Raw genomic sequence first — 22,754 nt, forward strand, 5'->3', positions numbered from 1 at the left:
ACACTCATTTAAACGGTTAGGAAAGCACGGCATGCTGCGGTTAGCAAAAGTTGGGAAACTCTGTTTATAGCTATGTGCTTCTTTTTTTATGGCTGCCCGCACGATTTCCGTCGTTTGACGTGGTTATAAATTTTTCCACCATCAGTCGGCTGCACACGCAATGCTATCTGCTTCGACATTTCCCTGAAAAGCCGTCTCGTTTGTTTACAACAAAAGAAATATTTCGGAGTGAATTGAATCGAATCGATTGATTCGATTTTTCGCACTTCGCACGTCAGTAACGCTGACAAGGGTATTCAAAATAGTTGGATAATTGTCAGAAATTTTCTGTTGTTCTTTTTATGCCTTTCAAATCGGATGAAGAATTCCGTTGAGCTATCGAAGCATGGAAGTGATTAATAATAAAAGAAAATGACTGTTTTTTCATGAAAGAGAAATATAATTTTCTGATGGTGCGTACATTGTATGATTTACCGTTGAAGAGTTGAGCCGCAACCTGCTTGGTCTTGAAGTATAAACACTAAGGCAAAAAGATAAACGAAAACACTCATAAATGGTAAAAAATAAAGGCTAAGCTGAATTTACATCATAATACTATAGATGGTACCACCAGTACACAACGGTCAGGCAGACGAAGAGCTAATGTAATTTTTTTCATCGCACTGACATCGCACGGTTTTTTACCGTCACTGCTAACCTCAATCGGATGAACACATTTTGACAGTTCAGCAGTGCTGTTTGTAAACAGAAATTTCTTTTGTTCGTTTATTGACAAATTGGATCAGACCATTTACGGTCCGTATCGCCTAAATAAAGTTTTAAAACATTTGTTCACGATTGAATACGGTTCGTTCTTGAGATTTATTAAATAAAAGTGACTAGTTGCAAAGTGTAAAGATGATTGTTTTAGATGTGCTCTTCGATTTTTGTTTAAGCTTGTTTGTAAACAGTACCGCTGAACTGTCAAGGATGAATACTTGTTCATTTGTGTCGTCACGATAAAAAACCTAATGTCAACGAGAGCGCTTTTCTTTTACACGCATACAGTGCTGTTCGAAATAATAGCATTTTTACATGCTTTTAATAGTGAATTTAAGTGAATCATGACGCTCCTTTTATGTGCATCTATAAAGACGTAAATTTACACGATTTTTCTAAATGTGTGTGGTTCAGATAGAAAAACCACATTCTTATAGTACTACGCGGTAACTTAGAAAACGTTTGAAGCTTTCCACAGCCTCATCAACTGACAAGAACTGAATGATTGAAGCCGGAGGGAGCAAGGTATTATTTGGTTTAGACTGTAAGCGTCGATTTATCAGGCTTTTTCATTACAATTGTATATTTTTCCATTTTTGGAAAGACACTAATTGTATCAAAATCATTAAAGTTTTAATAACTAGTTCTTCATAAAATTAAAGGTGAAAAATTTAATTTTTGAAAATTTTATATTTTTGATTTAGATCTTAATTCTTGGAAAAGCAATTTCCAAGTTACAATAAATTGAAGGTTAATTCAACCAAAAACTGAGTTCGACATTGTTTAAATACACTAAAAGAGAAAAACACATCGGTTAATTTATTGATTTTGATCTGTGAAATCATGCTCCAATGTCTAAAAGATTGATTGTTTCGTCAAGAACTCTTCGTTTGAAAAATATTTGTAAATTTTTCAGTTATATTTTAACATTAAAAACACCAATAGTATTACTCGTGAAGTATTGGTTTCAATAACTTATTTAAAATTCAAGTAGTTATGCTAAAACAAAGCACGCTACCCATTTTTACCGATCAACTCAAAGTTTGAGTAGATAACGACCTAATTTTGGGTATAGCTGATAGAAGAGCTCGACAATGAGTGAATACTCCTCAAAAATAGGTAGAAATGATTTTCAGTGTAGAGAAGCGGTTTTTCGGTTCCATTTCTTCAGTGTATATTTAATGAAATACTCAATTCATTTCCTACAACTGAAGTTTTTGTACATAATTTTTTATACAATTAAAAGTATTCTAATAGTAATAGTAGTTACAACGATTTTAAGTAATTTCATTCAAAAATACATTTACATATTTTAAAACAATCAGTCTTGTGTCGAATTATTCTTTCCATTTGTGAAGAATCATTAGCTTGCCGTAATGGAATCGTTGGCAAAGTTTCATCTGAATCGGAGCTAGTCGATCCTGATTTCGCCACCCAATTTGTTGTAAATTACTGGAATTGCTGTACAAAAACTACATTGTAAATATTGTTAGGTGTAAGAAAGTGCTAACCCAATTGCATTTTTATAATTTTTTTCGTCATTGATCAAAAAGTTCCCCGAATCACCACCGTGTGGTGCTCTCAGTCATCCGATTAGATTTTTTTTGGTTGCCACATATGTCATTAATATTCGGTCAAATTTTCAGTTTGATATCTAGATATTTGTAAAAATTAAGCTGTATTGAGTACATCTGCGATTGTGCGTGTCCTCGATTTTGTACAATTTTTCAAAAGGGAATTGAATTTGCCAACAACGATTTTGCATTAAATTTTGCTTTAAAAACGGTTTTAATGGTGCGACGACATTGCAAATGTTAGAAGAGTGTTTCGACAGCAAAACTCTGAAGAAAACAGTCGTTTATCAGTGGCACGAACGTTTCAGAAGTTTCGTGAGTCTGTGAGTGATGATAAGAGAAGCGGTAGGCCATCGACATTACTACTCACAGTTTTTATTGAATAAAATGGTGTTGTGTATCATGAATTCGTTCCACAAGGCCAGACCGTTAACAAGATGTATTATTTGGGTGTGATGAGACGTTTACGTGAAGCTAATCGCCGAAAAAGACTAGATTTGTGAACAAACAACTCGTAGATCTTGCACCACGTTAACGCACCGTCACACAATGCCATCGTTATCCGTGAACATTTGGCTATAAACGAAACGAATACCATTCAGTAATCACCGAATTCACCTGATTTGGCTCCCTGCGACTTTTCCCTATTCGGTCGACTCAAGAAACCGCTCCGTGAAACGCATTTCAGCACCCGAGAAGAGATTATGGAAAAATCGCATATGGTTCTGGTGGCCTGGTCATTTCTTGCCTGCAGACGATCACAGACGAGTAATTCAACCACGGCATGAAAGCTCTTTTGAAGTAGTTTCATATGTAAGTGGTCTCATCTGCACCTTTCTGCGCATTTTGATGATAGACAAGTTGGAATTCTGTAAAAAAAACATGAAGTAGCGTTCTATTTCATTAAACTGAAATGATAGCGGCATAGTTGTATAATTTTTAATGACGAAAAACTTTGTAGAACATGAAAAGCTAGTATAAATTGAAAATATACAAGGTTGCTTACAAAAACTGATTTTAGGCACTTACATTATATCATGAATTACACTCAAGTTACGGGAATAGTACCTTCTGCAAAATTGTTTGAAATTACATTTTGCACAACTTTGTCGATGTTACTTAGCCCCTATGTTGGCCCTGAGCAAAATTAATATTTTTATCTAACTTTTAGGCGGATTAGTCACATAAATAATTTCTTTCAAAATATGGCGCCTATCATTTTGAGCAACTTTACTGAAGATACTGTACTTCGAAAACGACGTTTTTAATGAGTTATCAATTAAGAGTGTGAAACCACTGTGCAGTCGTTACCTAATTTTGGCTCTAAACCTAACCAAAAACAACTAAAGTACATCTCCGCAATTATATTAGTGATTCTGATTGAAGTTATACCTTGCAGATTGATAACAGAACGGTGAATTGAAAATTTAACCCCGCACTGATCTTGCAAAGTCTGAACCTGTGTTTAGCTCACCACTATTGGGTTGCTTTCTGAATTAATTCATTTGGAGTATTTGGAAAATATTTATTGATGTGAAACATTGTTGGACCGAGTCTTGCCTTTGATTTGTAGAGCAATTCCAGATATTAATTTTAGAAGATGTAACAAAATCAAGATCAACTTGCTTCGATTTGGATGAAACATTGCGCAAGACTTCTGTATGGCAAACCATTTATTTTGCACGGAGGGAGAAACTAATTCATTTCAAGGGTATCCGAGAATAAGTTGTAGGATGACAACAAAAGGATCTGAGCTAATAATTTTTAGCAGATTTTTATCTGCTAAACCATTTATTCACTATTACTATTTTCTACTATTTTGTTCATTAGTTTCAGTTTAGATATTGATGCAATTTGAAATCTTGACCCATTTTTTTACATACTCATACGCGATTGCTAGAAAAGAAATGTTTAAGAAAAACGATCCACCTGTAACTTGCGACATACCACTAGTCTCATGTCCCAAGTCCCGATTTTTTTTATTAATATTTTGTTCCAGTAAAATTTGAAGTATGAAGCATTTTCGGTATTTCATTTTGAAACAAAATTACGCATTACAGGACTAAATACGACATAAAATATTGTTGGGTTGTGGAAACTGTTGACTTAGGACTATCCAGCTTGTTCCAAAATCACTGCTTTAATATTTTTTTAATTTAAGGGCCGTAGTTTTTAGGGTTCCGGATAAACTTATTTGTGTTCCGTGAATTTTAGAAATTATTACATTGAGAATTTTGGTTACCCTGACCGTTTAGTTAGTTGGGCTTGATGATGGAAGGTGCTAAATTCACTTCATCCAGTACTGCATGATCGCAATCATCCTGTATTTCTTCGAATTCGAAGAGACAGCCGATTCCAACGGCGCAAGACACAAATACATAAACAGTTCAACCGCTGATGTCCATAACGCATTGTTCAAAAAGTCCATAACGCTGATCCAGAGATGACGTTTGTAACTAACCTTATTTTTCGAAAGTACTAATTTTCGTGTGCAATTTTTTTCGTAAATCGCACCCCACACACTAAACCTACCGACATATGAGTGACGTTACTTATTCATTTTTGAAAACAATGGAAATACCGAATTCGGTATTTTTATAAAACATTGCTTTTCAAAGGTAGAAAACCGTACAAGCCCTGCTATGGTTTGAGAAATGTTACCTGCGCTTGGATCCATAAAAAAACAAAGATTTGCGTGGATTATATGTGCTGAGATGAATAGATTTACGCGAAAATCTTGGCATGAAAAAGATTTTTTCCAAATGGGTGACTCGTTCGCTTATAATCGAACAAAAGCAACAACGAATCAAGGATCCAGAGAGCTGATCGGCACTGTTTAGTCGCAATCAATAAGAATTTCTGGTGTCTGTATGAAACAGTGGATGAAACATGGATCCATCATTTTTCTCCGGAGTCGTATAAGCATTCTGATTGGGAGAGTCATTCAAAAATGCAACAAGTAGCTGGAACAATCATGGCGTCAGTTTTTAGATGCTTGAGGTATCGACTATCTCGGAAAGGAAAGTGATAATTACATTGAGTTATTGATGCGTTTGAAGTGCGAAATCGAGAAAAACGGTCTCATATGAAATAGAAAAAAAATCAAATTTAACAAAGACAATGCACCGTGACACAAGTCAATGGAAGCCAAATTGAACGCACAGGGCTCCGATGTCCTCCCTCACTCACCATATTCTCAAGAACGTAGCCCCCAGCGACTACTTGTCCCTATTAGCTTATTTTGAGACCATGGACAAACCATTCTATAAGTATGGTATCGAAAAGTACAAGAACGATTGTATTGTGTTTTGATAAAAAGTGTTGTTTTCCTAGTTAGTGCCTGAACTTTTTCAATGATGTATTGACAACCTTCTCTACGGCAGTATCGAACTGCACAGAGTGTAAGTAGATTCGATACTGAATCTTGGTTTTGTGGATGATTTTCTTAAATGCGAATGTACTCATTGAAGAGCAGAAATCATACGGAAGCCGTGAGCTGTCGTTTCTGTTGGAGGAATCTAAGACAAAGGTTTGGAAAATTTGACATTGTTCGTTACTAATTGAAGTTTGGATCACCAATTATCTAAAATATATGTATTTATCTACTAAAATCGATGCTTAGAAATATTTTCAAGCAGTATCAGTAATGATATCTGTTAAGAAATGGTTGAGATGTAAATGTTCAAAATCTGACCACGATCGGTTTCATTTCTTGTGTTTGGAGTTGGAGCACCGGTATAGAAAACAAAGTCTTAGTCCTACGTCAAAAGATTTAGGTGATTTTATTTATGTGAAGATATAGAACGAAAAGGTGAGCAGAAATCTTTTTGTTACTCAACATTCACCCCAGAGGCGACTTAAACATTTTATCAATGCAAATCACTTGAGTCTCTGGAACCATTCACTATCCGAACCGGCAAAAGAAAAGTTACCAGAAGTTCAGACTTTCTACTTGTGAGAGCTTTCTCGTACACAATGAGCTCTGCACAAGTCCCAAGTCCCAAGTCCCAAGTCCCAAGTCCCAAGTCCCAAGTCCCAAGTCCCAAGTCCCAAGTCCCAAGTCCCAAGTCCCAAGTCCCAAGTCCCAAGTCCCAAGTCCCAAGTCCCAAGTCCCAAGTCCCAAGTCCCAAGTCCCAAGTCCCAAGTCCCAAGTCCCAAGTCCCAAGTCCCAAGTCCCAAGTCCCAAGTCCCAAGTCCCAAGTCCCAAGTCCCAAGTCCCAAGTCCCGAATTCTAAGTAAGCTTTGTATACCAAATCCCGATTTTGATGTTCAAAATCCAAAGAGCCGACGCCATTAGTTTCCAAATTTTAGACCAAATTCAGCAGCTGCAAGTTTCATATGGGTGGTCTATAATGTAAATGAAACTGAAATAAACGTATCCCCAGCAATCCGCTTTACTTTTATTTATTCGACCAGTACTACTGTCAAATTTAAAACTGCTATACACTGCCGTTCTATTTTTTCTATATTTGAAACACAGATAAAACGCTGCTGGGGCTGCCAGTTTATTTTGTTATAATTTCTAGATTTAAATTTTAAAACTGACATAAATTATGCATCTAGAACTAGAACACTCCTGAACATGCCCTTATACTCCATAAAGTCCATATGTCTCTAACAAGAAGTATAACATCTATCAAACGGTTGTCACATTGTGGAACACGAAACGAAAGGTACCACCCTAGGTTTTTATTTGTTACGATAACCCGGACCCATCCTAAACGTGGCCAGTCTACTTAATTATATCGCTTTCACTAAAACTCTCAATAAGTTATTTTTAACGTGTCCAATTTTGTTTCCCTGTGCATTCCAGGCCAATTAATGATAACCCACCTTCGCCAGTAACATCACGGGCAGTCAACAAATGGTGTTTGCGTGGTAAATTATTTAGTGTCACATCGCATCTCGCACAGCGTTGCCGGTGCGTGGTGACACGAACATCATTACATTACCACCAGTTGGAAATCGTCAGGTTGCTGCGATCATTCGTGTATTGCTGCATCACACCAAAAAAAAAAACAGTGGAGACGCATGGTAACCGTCTCGGTTCAATCGAATACGCAGCTGGTCGAAGTGTGCGCTGTTCCACGTCGGATATCGAAGGCAGAAAACAATGGACGGCCAGGAACGACAGAATAATCATTAAACTTATATTACTTCGTATCGTGTAGCAAGTCTCGTGCCGGCTGTAGCCAGTGCCAGTGGAAGAGTAAACATTAAAGGAAGTTAGAAAAATATAACCGATAATAGGATGCGAACGGAACCGGCGGGGCGGGGGTTGCTGTAAACATAAACGTGGCGCGATGTTCGCGCGTTGGGTCTTTTTTCCGCACCCACATTGAATCTTCTGGGGCGAGTTTTCTTTTCGCATGATCGTCTCTCGCGCTGAATGTGTCAGCCTTGCTGGAAGTTGGGTGCGGGTGCGGGTCCACACAGGTCTGCCAAACCCGGCTCGATTCAGTTTCGATCGGAACGGATACGCAGTTGGACAGTTTTTGTTTCCGGCATAAAATGAATTCGGATGCGTTGTGCGAGTTTGTGTATTGAAAATGAAAACAGTTCAACAGGTTGAAGCAAGTGGTTAATAGGTTATAAGTGGTGAAGATCAGAGTTTATTTTTCCGGAACAATATTTGTACTTTCCGGTAAGAAGGGCTAAAACAAATGAAACAAAGTTAGTGTTTAATGAGTGAAACAGTTAACAGAATGAAGGAATTTTTATCCTCAATGATGACAGAAACGGGTTCTGGTTTTGGTTCGGGAGACTGTGGCAACGACACATATTCGTCCATCGAGGAACAAATGGAGGAGAATGGCAATGAATCGGTCAGGCTTCGCTGTGTCTTGCAGTGTCAATCAGAATCTTCCCTGACGGACGTTGCCTGCCCGACGTTTTTCGATAAGGTTTCCTGTTGGCCCCGGACTCCTCCAGAGACGTTGGCCGTTTTGCCATGCTTCTCCGAGCTTCAGGGAGTGCAGTACGACAGCACACGTGAGTAATTGCTTCGGTGTATCATCATGACTAAATTATGTTCACTTCTCCAGTTTCAATCCAAATAGAACTTAGTTGACGAATACGCAAGCCAGCACAAATCACAAAATTTATCCCATTAATACTTCATTAACGCAAAGCAGTTGTAATCAATCTGACATCTTCTCAAATCACTTAGCACTTTGCGGAACCTTTACTACACACCCACGAAGTTGACCGCAACCGCAAAAAAAGAAAGAAAAATGCTCGCGCTTAGTTAGCTCGATTTGCAGCTCACTTCTGAGAAGAGAAAAAAAGAGCGGTACTTTTTTAAACGTTTGAAAAGATTACGTCTTTTGAATGCTTTGCTTTCGTTGTGACACCCGACACCAGGCGCGTATACAGGGGGGTGTTTTAGGGGTTCAAACCCCCTCCAAAACTAAAAAAAAATATAATATTATGAACACTCTTCTCTTTAAATAATCAAGGCAATTATACAATGAATATTTTGCAGCAAAAGACTTCATAACCAAAAATTATACAGTCATATACATATTTCCATACATATGGAAATCGATTAATATATTATGAAACACCCTCCAAAATTTTTTTCTGGGTACGCGCCTGCTCGACACACACACAAAACGTGGGCATTACCCATTAGATTTCATTAACGCTCGTAGCAATGGAACTGTAAATATGTTGCCACAATGAATTGGTACAAATATCGTCATCATGCCAGTTTTACGACGAACCACGTAGGAATTCGTGTATTTTGTGTTGATTTAAAATCCGTTTTCAGTGTCCTTTTCTTAGACGCTTGATTCCATTGAATGCCGAAGCTTAAACTAATTTATAAACAAGATTGACCTAATGCTATCCAGCGAAATTTTCGCATCTTCGAAATTGGATGGACTCCATTAACGTAACATTCTTTGATCCATTCGAAGCAAAAAAATTCAATTATTCCATCACGAAAAATTAAAATCCTATTACCAAAGAATACCGTACCTGCCCTCGTTTTTAGTTCCGCTTCGTCTCGCTTTCACAACCCAGCTAATTCCCGATTGCGTTGCTATCACGACGCACACGCTGCCTCTGTGTCCGGGGTGTCGATTGTCTTCCTGCACAAAAGGATAAGCGTGCTCGGAGGAAGACGGTAAACGATTGGAAGCGTGGGCGGACGAGGACGCATTCAGGTTTATGACGACTGTCAGACAACATTTGATATGAAGCCATGGTATGTGGTTTCTATGATGACAGGCAACAGGAGTGTGTACGTCTTTTCACTTGCTCTGCGGGTTTATCAACGGCAACCGGTGCTTTCCTTTTAATTTTAATTTAAAAGCTTTATCTTATTTCATACTACTTCTCTGTTTGAATGCACAGTGAAAGGAATCGCAGTTGGAATTTGGGTTTTATTTCAATTATCTAAACTTGATTAGTCTGAAACTACCCTTTTCTATGATGAAAACTACTCTGTGTGATATTCGAGCAGAACGACATCAGCACGCGAGAAATAATGACTGCGATATTTTCGATGCACGTTGGGTGGTCAATATGAACAACATTATTTTTTCCACATTCCAATTGGTGATTATAGCGACAAAAGGCTGTTTCAATTCCAGCTGGTCGATTTACACTGCACTATTTAGCATATATTTGATTTATAGAAGTAACAGGAGCGCAGAATTTTGCATGTCTCGAACACACAGCAGGCGCAGCGTTTGAGTTGACGTAGCGAAAACCGGCGCTCCTGATACTTCTGCGTATGGTATTCAAACTAAATAGGGTAATATTTTTTAAACACATGCTTGGTGATTGGTTTTACGTTTTTTCTTATAAATATAAGAAATAGGTATAACATTCGTTCAAACTTTGGAAAACTTTTCTGAGGCTGAGAAGGGCCGAGTGTCGGGTTTAAAAAATTTGCCGTGTTTATTTTAAAAAAAATGAAATTAATTTAAAAAATCAAAGGCGGGTAATGTCAGAGACATAACTGGATGTCGTGAATACGAAAACAACTGACATGTTGCTTAACACATCCGAATATCAATTAGTTGATCAATTGTATGAATTATGCAAGCATTACCCTTTTCCACATTTTTCGCAAAAACAAAGAAGGGGTTGTCCATAAAAGACGTCACGCTTTTTTTGACGATTTTTGACTCCCCATCCCCTCTTTGTCACAAATCGTCACAGAAGCAAAGACCCCCCCCCTCCCCCTATGTCACATTTCAAAATAAATAAAATTCATCTCAATATGTATGACAAACCATACAAATATGAGGGAAAACCGATTTATTACATGCTGTCATTAGATTAAAAAATATCCCTAAAACTACAAAATCATCGGAATTATTTTATTAATATCAATTATATAAATTACTCAAAGTATTTGGTTGGAATTGATGAAACATTTAAATCAACTGTTTTATTCCTCCTAGGGGTACACAGAAATATTATTGTTTTAGGTAAAGAATAATATTTCCTTAGTGTAGGATACAGGCCTGAGAAAATCAAGACCAAAACCTCATCAAAACGAGATCACTGCCGAAGAAGATCAGTTGATCAGTGAATTTTAAATCACATCGATCAATATCGGTACTGATCTTCTGTCACACAATGGGTAGTGATTTTGAGCTAAAATGATTCTTGATTTATGTAAGTTCAATCATTGGATGATTCGATAAGCTTTGATGTTGGTGGAGGAAAATCACATATGATCAAGATAAGACATGACATGATCTGAAATCGTTGATCTCCCGTCCTTTTTCAAATGGAGTACAATTGAATAAACTGCATCAGAATCAGATAAGAGAAATTCTTATGATATACTATTATCATTGTTAGAAAATCAAATTACTGAAAAAATTGTCAGTGCATAACTTAAGTTAAACCGTTTGAAGGCATCTTTTTCTTTTTTTTACTCATATTAGGCAAAATTTATTAATTCCGCTAATTTACTCACTCCTCCGTGCACTTTTGCTGATCACAACAGAAATGATTTCCTGCATCATTCATTCCCGAATTTACAAGAAGAAGCTTTTACATCAACAAATACACGTTTTCCTACAGAATGTAAACGTTTATTGTGGAGATTTTTTCAGGAAACAGGGCAAAGCAGTAATATAATTAGGTATTTCAAAAATGCGCTCATTGAAAATGTTGCACGTCACATTCCAAAAATCTCCTCCCCTCCCCTCTGTCACAAAAGGTAACGTTTTATGAAACACCCCCCTCCCCCTTGCGGCGTGACGTCTTTTATGGACAGCCCCGAAGGCTTCACTTGATTTCGATTACTGTGAATTTCACACAGCGAAAAGTGCACAAATCTAAACAAACTGTTCTAGATTTGCACTAAACTGAGGATATTTCTCTTCGATTTGCGAACAAGAAATCCTAATAGTTCTTTAGAAAACTTTTAGAGCCATTAGAACGGCTGATTTTGTGTAATGCTCTCCACCGTTGTTTTTTCATCAATGCAAATGACTGGCAGGTGTGACCTAATCGCTCTTGTCGAAAGCGAAACTAGCTTTTCAAACGACACAAAATACATCTGCTCGCAGTGGCGATAGAATCCAAACTGATTCAATTTTGTTGAGAGGTTTGTTTTTACCTGATTTCGTCTGTAGCTTTTTCACTAATGGACGATCCTAACGGCTATAAAAATAACAGCATATAAAATTTTAATTCCGATTATTTCATTTCGGATTTGCATTTCATTGAAATAAACTATCCGGATGCTGTACGGGATTCATTCCTGCCTTTCAGAAGGACCAAATTGTTGAACTCACTACGATATTAAGCACTGTTCGGAACATTTTCTCGAACGATTTGTTGTACAGCAGCAGATATTTTGTTCTCTTCCTCAGAACGCGTTCTGATTGGCTGGTGTTGACATGGGTCAAATGAGACAGGTTTTTCAATAGTGCACTATTGAAATACTTCAAAGCTTTTTCTTTGCACGTTTAAGTTGAAAAATTTCGATTCTATTGGTAGTTAGATTATATAAATTTTTTCACAGATCACTGAGCTATGAGCTTTAAAAATACGAGAAAGGCAAACGCGCCTTATGAATTATCCTCTTTGATACTCGTTTATACCAAACATTTCAGAAAAGTTTAATTTTGAATTATTTGAGATTATATCACACAACTGAAAATTTTATCATACAATTGTGACCATATTTCCGATGGCATGTAGCAAAAATTATGTTGATTCGTTAGATACAACAAGAGATATTCACGATCAAAAACTTATCACTCTCTCAGTGGGTAAATTTTGAAAAGGCACCCCATAGTAAAGTAAGTCGTATTCACGACAAAATAACTTGAAACAAGTTATGATTAGAAAACTAGTTTTAAGGGGTTGTCATAATTCATTAACTAAAACTAACTTTGAAAAGGCCTAAAAAAAGTTCCATCGAGTTCCACTTAGATTTTTTTATAGTATTGAGCATATCTTTTCCTATAAAATTTGTAAAAATCAGCTGCGTAAAGATGCATATTTCGCTTCGGTGTAACGTTCGGCTGAAAAGTTCGTATCGTTTAATAGGAACACACATTTTTTTGCCAAAATTCGTTTTTATTATTCAACATAATTGCCATCAGAGGCGATACAGCGATTATAGCGATCTTCCAACTTTTCGATACCATTTTTGTAGTACGATTTGTCCTTTGCCTCGAAATAGGCTTCAGTTTCAGCGATTACCTCTTCATTGCTTCTAAATTTTTTTACCAGCGAGCATTCTCTTGAGGTCTGAGAACAGGAAAAAGTCACTGGGTTGCAAATCTGGAGAAAACGGTGGATGAGGGAGCAATTCGAAGCCCAATTCGTTCAATTTCAGCATGGTTTTCATCGACTTGTGACACGGTGCATTGTCTTGATGAAACAAAACTTTTTTCTTCTTCAAATGAGGCTGTTTTTTTAAATTTCGTCCTTCAAATGCTCTAATAACGCTATATAATAGTCACTGTTGATGGTTTTTCCCTTTTCAAGGTAGTCGATGAAAATTATTCCATGCGAAACCCAAAATACAGACTCCATAACCTTACCGGCCGATTGTTGAGTCTTTCCACGCTTTGGGTTCGGTTCCTCGCGTGCAGTCCACTCAGCTGACTGTCGATTGGACTCCGGAGTGAAGTGATGGAGCCATGTTTCGTCCATTGTTATATATCGACGAAAAAATCGGTTTTATTTCGATATAACAGCTCCAAACACTGCTCAGAATCATCAATTCGTTGTTGTTTTTGATCGATTGTGAGCTCACTCGGCACCCATTTTGCACAAAGCTTTCTCATATCCAAATATTCGTGAATAATATGTCCAACACGTTCCTTTGATATCTTTAGGGTGTCAGCTATCTCGATCAACTTCACTTTACGGTCATTGAAAATCATTTTGTGGATTTTTTCACGTTTATATCGGTAACAGCCTTTTTTGGACGTCCACTGCGTTCATCGTTTTCGGTGCTCATATGACCAGTACGAAATTTTGCAAACCACTTACGAATTGTTGCTTCGCCCGGTGCAGAGTCTGGATAACACTCATCAAGCCATTTTTTGGTATCGGCGGCACTTTTTTTGATCAAAAAGTAGTGTTTCATCAACACACGAAATTCCTTTTTTTCCATTTTTTTCACAATAACAAAAGTAGCTTCACTCAAAATGCAATATCTCACAAACTAATAATCAGACAGCTGTCAAATTTATACACGTATATTTGGAAGGTTGGTACTAACTGAAAATGGTATGGATTTAATTCTAGTGGCGCCCTCTCATAGAAACGATACGAACTTTTCAGCCGATCTGTTAAGGTTTTATCATAGTTAAAAATGTTGTATAACTTTGTCAGGAAACAACAAACCTATGCACTACCTTAAACAAAAATATGGGATTTTTATTTTTTTCAATTATTCCTACCAAAGTATGGACTGATTTTAAGGGGGTTGCCACAAAAACACTCTGTACATTTGGTATATTCGACAAAGGAAATTATTTTCAATAGTTCTAAAACTTTGTAGAAGAAAAAAAAATTCAATCTCTTCAGAAAAAAAGTTATAGTTACATTTTTTGTCAAAGTAGCCCATGAACAATTAGGAATAGAATCAAATTACGCGGTATATATTTGTAAATAATTTCTTAAAAGCAACTTTATGCATTAAGGTCTGAGGACAGAGGGTCACGTGTTGAGTTTTAAATCGACCACGTGGCTCGCTCAATTCCCTTTGCGCATCGTATTTCTCTTGTACTCTCTCGTATATGAGCAAACTGTACCGGGTTGTCAGCATACATTTTATTATTTTGATGAGAAATTTTATCACATTAATCTATCGTATGGGTTGGACATTACATGATTCCAATGAACAATGAAAAAATATTCAACTTTCACAAAGATTGAATGTCTGTGTGTTTGGCAGCCTTGTCGAGCCCATTTTATTTCTCTCTCCTTTTTCAGCATGCTATCAGGAAACCAAAGCGAACAAAATGGCGGATGCATTGAAACTGACTTTGTTTCACAGAAAAATACAAGACTTTATTTTTATCGCGATAACATAAATGTTTTTTATGTACTAATCGCATCTAAAATAAATTATCTAGACTTTGTCACGGTAGATTTATGATACAAGCCTTCAAAGCCGAGATATTCGATGAACAAGTAAAGGTATGCATTTCCGAGCGTTCCAATTTTCAGCAGTTCTTCAGCCAGAAAAACATACAACACGACCGCTAAACTCAATAAAGCATTCTGAAAATTTCACAGAATATTCTTAACGAAAATTTCGAAGACATTGTCAGGTGGGTTTATCTATGTTCTGCACCGTTTCCAAGAAAATTTGATTTGAAACGGGAAAGTAGCAAAAAACCTACCACTTTACGATACTGTCCTCAGCCCTTAAAATAACGGTTTGGCAGCTAATGGTTAAGGTCCACGTTTTGCCTTTCTCTATAGAAAGGTATTAGAATTGCTGGAAAAACCGACTTTCGAACGGAGCCTCGGAGACCCATAGTGCAATATACCATTCGGCTCAGTTGGACGTGATCGGAAAATGTGTGTGTGTGTGTGTGTGTGTGTGTGTGTGTGTGTGTGTGTGTGTGTGTGTGTGTGTGCACTTTTAGAAGATATTTGAACGCTCTCAATTTTCTCAGAGATGGCTGAACCGATTTTAACAAACTTGGGTTCGTTTGAAAGCTACTATCGGGGTATTGATCAAGTTCGAAGATCAAATGGCTGAGACTTTTGGTTCCGGAGATATGATTGTATAAGTGACGTAACCGACAAAAATCGTGCTATTTGAACGCGCTCAATTTTCTCAGAGATGGCTGAACCGATTTTAACAAACTTGGGCTCGTTTGAAAGCTACTGTCGGACCATTGATCAAGTTCGAAGATCAAATGGCTGTGAGTTTTGGGTCCGGAGATATGATTGTATAACTGACGTAACCGACAAAAAGCGTTGTATTTGAACGCGCTCAATTTTCTCAGAGATGGCTGATCCGATTTTAACAAACTTGGGCTCGTTTGAAAGCTACTGTCGGGCCGTTGATCAAGTTCGAAGATCAAATGGTTGTGACTTTTGGTTCCAGATATATGATGGTATAAGTGACGTAACCGACAAAACACGTTGATTTTTACCGCTCTTATATATAAGGGTGCCAACATTTTGGGATCAACTCTATTTTCGTTAAGTTCTAGTGCTCAAAATTTTAAGCACCTCGAAAAAAGTCTTCATGCAAAATTTGACTTAAATCGGACATGCTTAAGGGGTGCTGCCCGATGGTAAAGGTTTGACAATTTTCGATCTTGAAAAAGCACCATAGGGGGGGAGTACATGAAATTTCCAAAATCGAGAATTTTTTTTGATGCCGAAACTCTTAAAACTGCATGAAACATCGAAATTTAGTGTCATCTCAAAAAAAATTTTTTTTGAAAAAATCAACTTTCTGGGACTTAGAAAAATTTCATATTAGTCCCAAAAAGTCGACTTTTTCAAAAAAAATTTTTTTTGAGATGACACTAAATCTCGACGTTTCATGCAATTCTAAGCCTTTTGGCATCAAAACTTTTTTTTCGATTTCGAAAATTTCATGTCATTTTTCAAGATATATGAAAATTCCACTAAGTGGACTAAGAAGGCTTTTTTTAGATTAGCATCAATGATTACAAATAGGCAACGCAAATGTCAAGCACTAGTTTGGAAAAATGATGCTGACTGTGTGACATAAACACTGAAGCATGCTTTTGTGAACTACTCGAATCAATCTGAATCAATTGGTGTCAAAATTAGTATCCAAATTTATTTAATAAAATTATGAAACATATTTTCATGAGACTGTTATGAAAGAAGAGAAAGGTATTATCACACCACTAGGTGGATTAAGAAGGGTTTTTATTGATTCGCACCACTGTGAGCCGTTCGGAATTTTTTTAATAAGTTGCACTATTGTTATAGTTATAGTCAATTTTTTTTGCAGAAATTCTAGAACTACTAAAGAAACATGAACAAGTTTCAATTTCAATAAGTTACATTTGTTACATTTGAGCGATAAAAAACAACGTGTTTTGTCGGTTACGTTATTATACCATTATATCTCCGGAACCAAAAGTCACAGCCATTCGATCATCGAACTCGATCAATGGTCTAACAAAAGCTTTCAAACGGGCCTAAGCTTGTGAAAATCGGTTTAGCCTTCTCTGAGAAAATTTAGTAAAAAGTACACACATACACACACACACACACACAAATACACATTTCCGATCTCGTCAAACTGAGTCGAATGGTATATAACACTATGTGTCTACGAGGCTTCGTTCGAAAGTCGGTTTTTCCACCAATTCTACTACCTTTCTATAGAGAAAGGCAAAAGTGGGTGTTTAAACAAATTTCCATTCCACACATTGCACTATGGTCCGAAACGGGAAATTAGCGTGACAAAAATATTTTCACTATTAAATATTAGTTTTTTGTAGTTGGTGTCTTCACAAAAGTTGTTTGCAATCAAATGGCGCTCCTTTTGATGAAAAAAGTTACAAGGGTAGTACATCAATTTTCCCGAGTATTTCTCGAAAGGACAATGTATGGAACATTTGTAGAACTAATTTGACACTATTATTTTGCTGAAGAAAGTATGTTGATACGTTAACGCGTTTAAGAGTTATGCAATGTGTTTGAGTTTTTTGAAGGTATTTTTAAACCTAATTTAAATAAGTTGAAAAAATAACACCCTTCCAATTTTCTCTTAAATTTTTACTTATATTATGACGTTTCAGGAACCGCATAGGATACATTTTTATCGATCTGGCATCTAATGAATAATGATATTTGAAACTTGACTAGTTTTTGATGAAAAAACAATCATAACATTTTACTGGTAGCTCATATGAAAAAGCTTGGTTGAACAAAATAGTGCGCAATGACAAGTTCAACAACTCTTCTAAAGACAACTTTTCATTGGAACGTTTCACAAAAAGGTAGAACAAAAAAAGTGATATTTCAGGAGTCACCCTATTTTTACTCGGGAAAATGAAGAGCGAGAGAGGTGCTTTTTTCCAGCAAAGTTGCTCGCAATAAAATTTCCTACAACTTTATTGTACAACAAAATCATTTTTGAGTACAATTAAGGAAGTTAGATTTCAGATTTCAATCTAAATAAGGATCACCCTAGTAACTTTTTTCGTCAAAAGGTGTGCCATTTGATTGCAAACAACTTTTGTGAAGACACCAACTATAAAAAACTAATATTTAATAGTGAAAATATTTTTGTCACGCTAATTTCCCGTTTCGGACCACTGTGCGTTGTAGTCTGAGAATTGTCGTGTTATTAACCGGCGTCATAACCAGCAAACTGAGAAAAGGAAGAAAACTTGACGGACTACTAGATGTTTTGACAATCCTTCGCTTCGCTCGTAACTAAAACTACAAATATTTATCTTTCAAGAATATCAATACCGCTTGGGATTGCCATGGAAAAATTAAGAAATTGTTTTGCTATTCAATGTGCACTAATCGGCAAAAGCGCTTTTCACATTACGCCTTTTTGTGTGGTGCACGTATTCTCGTTACGTCGGGTTTCCTCCATGCCAATGAATTTCTCATTAGTAAGCACACGCCGTCGCTTTAATTTTAATGACGTTCTCATGTAGAGAATGATAACAACATATAAAACTAATTGATTTGATTGCTATTGCATGGTTGACCTATTTATCAAACACATCGGTAAGTTATTTCAGCGAATTCAATTACAATTTTGCTGTCTCGCTTCCCTCTGAGAAATGATCCTGACGCCACCACGTTTATTATTGGCGCAAATAAATTTACCCAGCATGGATTTTTTTATTGGTTGGTCAACAATTTTTCTCCGTCCGAAGCTGGTTCACGTTACCTAAAATTACCATTTGATCTAATTTGATCTTAATTAAATACTGTAGTTTATTTTGCCTCTTCTTCGTTGTGGGCGGATGGGGCTTTGGACGGCAACGTTACGCATGGCGTTTGGCGAATGTTGACTCGGGTAATTTTTCCAACTGTGAGTAAAATTATGTCCACACGGGCTGACACATACGGTTAGTGGGCCAGGAGGACAGTTTACGGCACTAGCGACCGAAAGTAATTGTTCAAAGACCCGAAAAGTACGGTATGGCAATTCCCACTACCGACTTGCGAATAAACAGCATCACCTAATTAGTCGATATTTCTCGATTGAACAGAAACTTCTGCTCGTTCTGCTGGGAACGAAAGTTGTTAAATCATAATAATGATCTCAATGAACCGTGCACCACCCCCCCCCCCCTCCTTTCTAAAAATAACCTGGATATCTCGAATGGAAAATTCATTAACCGGAATTTAGGTGAGATGAGCTATCTTCGCCCGTGTACCTTTTCAACCTTTCATCAAGGTGCAAAGCGACCGAACAGAAACAGAATAAAATATTCACGACAAAAAATCACTTATTGCTGACACGAGCGTTGAGTAGCTTTCATCGCTGAATGTCAATTTACGCAATCTGGCTTCGGAGTGAAATCTACCGCAGCTGAATAACTAACGATTCTGCCGACAGGATCGCTCTTAATTAAGTGACGCGAAATGTGGGTCATGTTGAAGGAGGAAAAGTTAAAAGCAGAAATTTCGGTTTTTTATTTCATTCACTTTTCAACTCGTTCCAGAAAATGCCACCCGCTACTGCAACATCGATGGCACGTGGGAAAACACCAACTACGAAGCCTGTCATCATATAGTGGAAACGGCAACGGTTGCGGAATTCGAACCGGTTATCGAGCTACCGACGATGATCTACTACGTAGGATATACCATTAGTCTAGGAGCACTGGTTTTAGCCGTCATGGTGCTCATCTACTTTAAGTGCGTACGTCCGAAGGCGAAGGGTTCGATAACATCAAAGTAAAGTTTGTTCTCGTTGATTTTCCCACAGGGATCTCCGATGTCTTCGAAATACCATTCATGTAAATCTGTTCTTGACCTACATCATGTCATCCGGCCTCTGGATCCTCATACTCTCTCTGCAGGTAGGTTCTGACGTTTCTCGGTTCAGTTCAAACAAAAGCGAATAATTCTGGTGTTCACTTTCGCCCGAACGGTGCCTCGCCTTAGCACAGATGACAACCAAACAGGAACTAGTGGGCTGCGTATTTTTGGTCACCATCTTCCATTACTTCAGTACGACCAACTTCTTCTGGATGCTGGTGGAAGGTACGTTTCAGCGGTTGTGTTGTGTTCAATCCATTCTCGTTCCTTCCATTATTCCATCACCGGTATTTACTTGTTTCGAGCCACCATCACACATTATTTGATTACTGAGTGCATTCTGCTATTTACTTCACGAGGCCAGGGATAATCGAATTGCTTGTGGACTATATTCAGGTGTTGTTCTGTTCATGGTTACTTTGATTAACATGAATCGGTAGAGCTCGAAAAGGGCTAATTATTTATGTCGCCGAATTATTTACTTATTTATCAAACAACCGTTGCTAAGTGCGAAATCAACACAGTTTCGTGAAAAGTGTTTGTGTGATGAAACTACCCTGGGTCAGTTTCCCGGTTCCCTATTTCATCTCATTTGTAAGGACGTTGCATCAAAAACATGATTTAACCACTACCTTGTTCTATATTGAGAACTGATTTTCATTTATTGGAAAATTAACTAATATTAAGAAAAACAGCTAAAAACACTTCTGAAATGTGCACTACTCTGTTCCTAATTTCATCTCAATGGATTTTTATTCATCCTATCGTTGGTCCTATAGTCGTCCTATAAATTAGCGATTGCGATAGCAATCAAAACAAAATATTGCATTATTACAGTCTCAGGTACAAAATTCTTCTTAAAAGGGCCTAATGCCAACTGATAGACAACACATGATATTTTTGAACCAGTTTAGAACCAATTCGACTTTTAAACATTATCGGGTCGCTCTCGTTTCCTTTCGTTTCACATTTAAAATTTTACTGTAAGGTTAATCTGGATTGGTCCTTTTAAAAATATGAAAATATCAGAAGCACAGCCGATGAAACACACACACACTTAACAGAGTTATGTTGACGTATAGCGGAATAAAACCAGTGCTACTAGACTTACCATAATGGTTCTTTCATTAGTATTTAACACGCACTTTCTAGTAATACTCGAAGCCGGAACAGTTTTATTGAAATACTAGCTGATTTACTAGGCGTTGCTCGGAAATGTCCTGGTTGTAATGAAACACAACTTAGACGGCAACCCGATTGAACAATACTCTGTTCATGTTCTAATTGCGAATGATAAATTTCGCATCTCAGATCTCACAATAATCATAATTTTCATGGTATTCTCGACAAATTGGGTCAGTTTTATATTTGAACTCTTTTGTTAGAAACATTTAGAACACCTTTCTCTCTATAAATAGCTTTTTTGTAACCTCCGAGTTTCATACGTATATGTGCTTGTAACATACTTCCATACTTCCTCGTCACATTCGATCTACAATACCTCTGGCTTCCATGACTATAAACATTTGCTACTCCCTTCAGTTTATAAAAATTTTTATGACGTCATTATTTCCACGTAATTGCTCAAAGTTTTCCAATGATTATTTTATAACGAAAGGCTGTTTAACATCATATGTTAACTACATTCGAACTATAGAATAACTTTTTATATCATTTATTTTACCCCGACTTTAACCATTCTGTTCGTTCGCCGGGGAGGAAAATCTATAGAATAACTATTCAGTTAATACAAATGTTGTTGTAAACTTATTTCCATCACCTTGAGTCGACAGTTTTCCCAATTTACATAATAAAATGCCCCTTGATTGTATGATTTCGTCAATTGAGATCAATGTTGAGAATACTTATTCTTCCTCCCTCTTGTGAATATTTTTGTGAACCTCACTTAGTTGCTAGAAATATGTTGTACTCGAGAAGAAGTACTAATTTTTCGTGAAACCCGATCAATTTTCCCTTCCACTTTCCATGTACGGGGCACTTGCTACACTCCCTCACACTTCCTTTTTGTCAGTGAACTTTACCCATGATTACTCTGAGAGTGTAGAAAGTATCTGTGATTTAAAAAAAATCGATTCCCACCATTGGTACATGTGGTACACATCATATCTAATATATGCAAACTGTTTCTATGGTCTTAAAAAGTATCGATTTTCGTCAAATTAGACAAATTGTTTCATGATCACCCCTGTTAAGGACACTTACTATGTTCCCTCCCCTATAAAAATACTCTTATGACTTTCTCAAAAGAGCAAGAAGTATCTGTGCCAAGTTTGGTAGCAATCCGTTCAGTAGTTTCGGAGTTATGCTGCTTCAAATATTACACCCCCCTTTTTAAAGCACTTGCTACATCCACCCCCTGTATAGTCATATCTAAGATATGCAAAATGTTTCTATGGTCTTCAAAACGTATCGATTCGTGTCAAGTTATATAAATTTTTCCATGACCCCCCTTGTTTATGACACTTGCTACGTTCCCTCCCCTATAAAAATACTCCTCAAACCATCTCTGAAATGCAAGAAGTACTTGTACCAAGTTTGATGGTAATCCGTTCAGTAGTTCCGAAGTTATGGCGTTATAAACATACAAACTTACACCCATTTTTCTATAAAGAGTATATCGAAAATAAGCTATCCACATACATTTGTGTTGTACGCATGTATTTGTGATGGTTTTTATGCTCAGATCACAGCATGCTGTGCGTTTGGCTGTCAGCTTTCGTTTGTTTGCTTGTTTATGCGGTTGAAATTCTGCGTTTTCAAAATGTCGCTTATTGAAAAGGAAGTGAAAATTAAGATTCTGGCACATGGCAAAGTGAGAAGGGTATTACTATGCGGAAATTGACGAAGCGGTTTGGAATTCATCATGCCAGTGTTAAAACCATCATTAATAAGTTTAGGGAACACTATTCTTTGGATGAGCTACCAGGAAGAGGCATAAAACCCGGT

The 22,754-nt window shown here is 37.1% G+C and overlaps 1 protein-coding gene across 3 annotated transcripts in view; it reads left to right on the forward strand.

The window, feature by feature from the left end:
- Positions 1–22,754, forward strand: part of LOC131438517 (diuretic hormone receptor-like) — a 77,602-nt gene that overhangs the window by 19,282 nt on the left and 35,566 nt on the right. For 2 of the 3 annotated variants that reach the window (XM_058608607.1, XM_058608609.1), the window contains exons 2-5: positions 7,147–8,324; positions 19,469–19,668; positions 19,735–19,828; positions 19,914–20,012. In XM_058608607.1, the coding sequence (XP_058464590.1) occupies positions 8,018–8,324; positions 19,469–19,668; positions 19,735–19,828; positions 19,914–20,012 (700 nt within the window). In that variant the 5' untranslated portion in view covers positions 7,147–8,017. The remainder of the gene's footprint in view (positions 1–7,146; positions 8,325–19,468; positions 19,669–19,734; positions 19,829–19,913; positions 20,013–22,754) is intronic. The other variant, XM_058608608.1, reaches the window with a different exon arrangement.

The sequence above is a fragment of the Malaya genurostris genome, chromosome 3 (genome assembly GCF_030247185.1).
Source record: "Malaya genurostris strain Urasoe2022 chromosome 3, Malgen_1.1, whole genome shotgun sequence".
In the NCBI taxonomy this organism is placed as follows: Eukaryota; Metazoa; Arthropoda; class Insecta; order Diptera; family Culicidae; genus Malaya; species Malaya genurostris.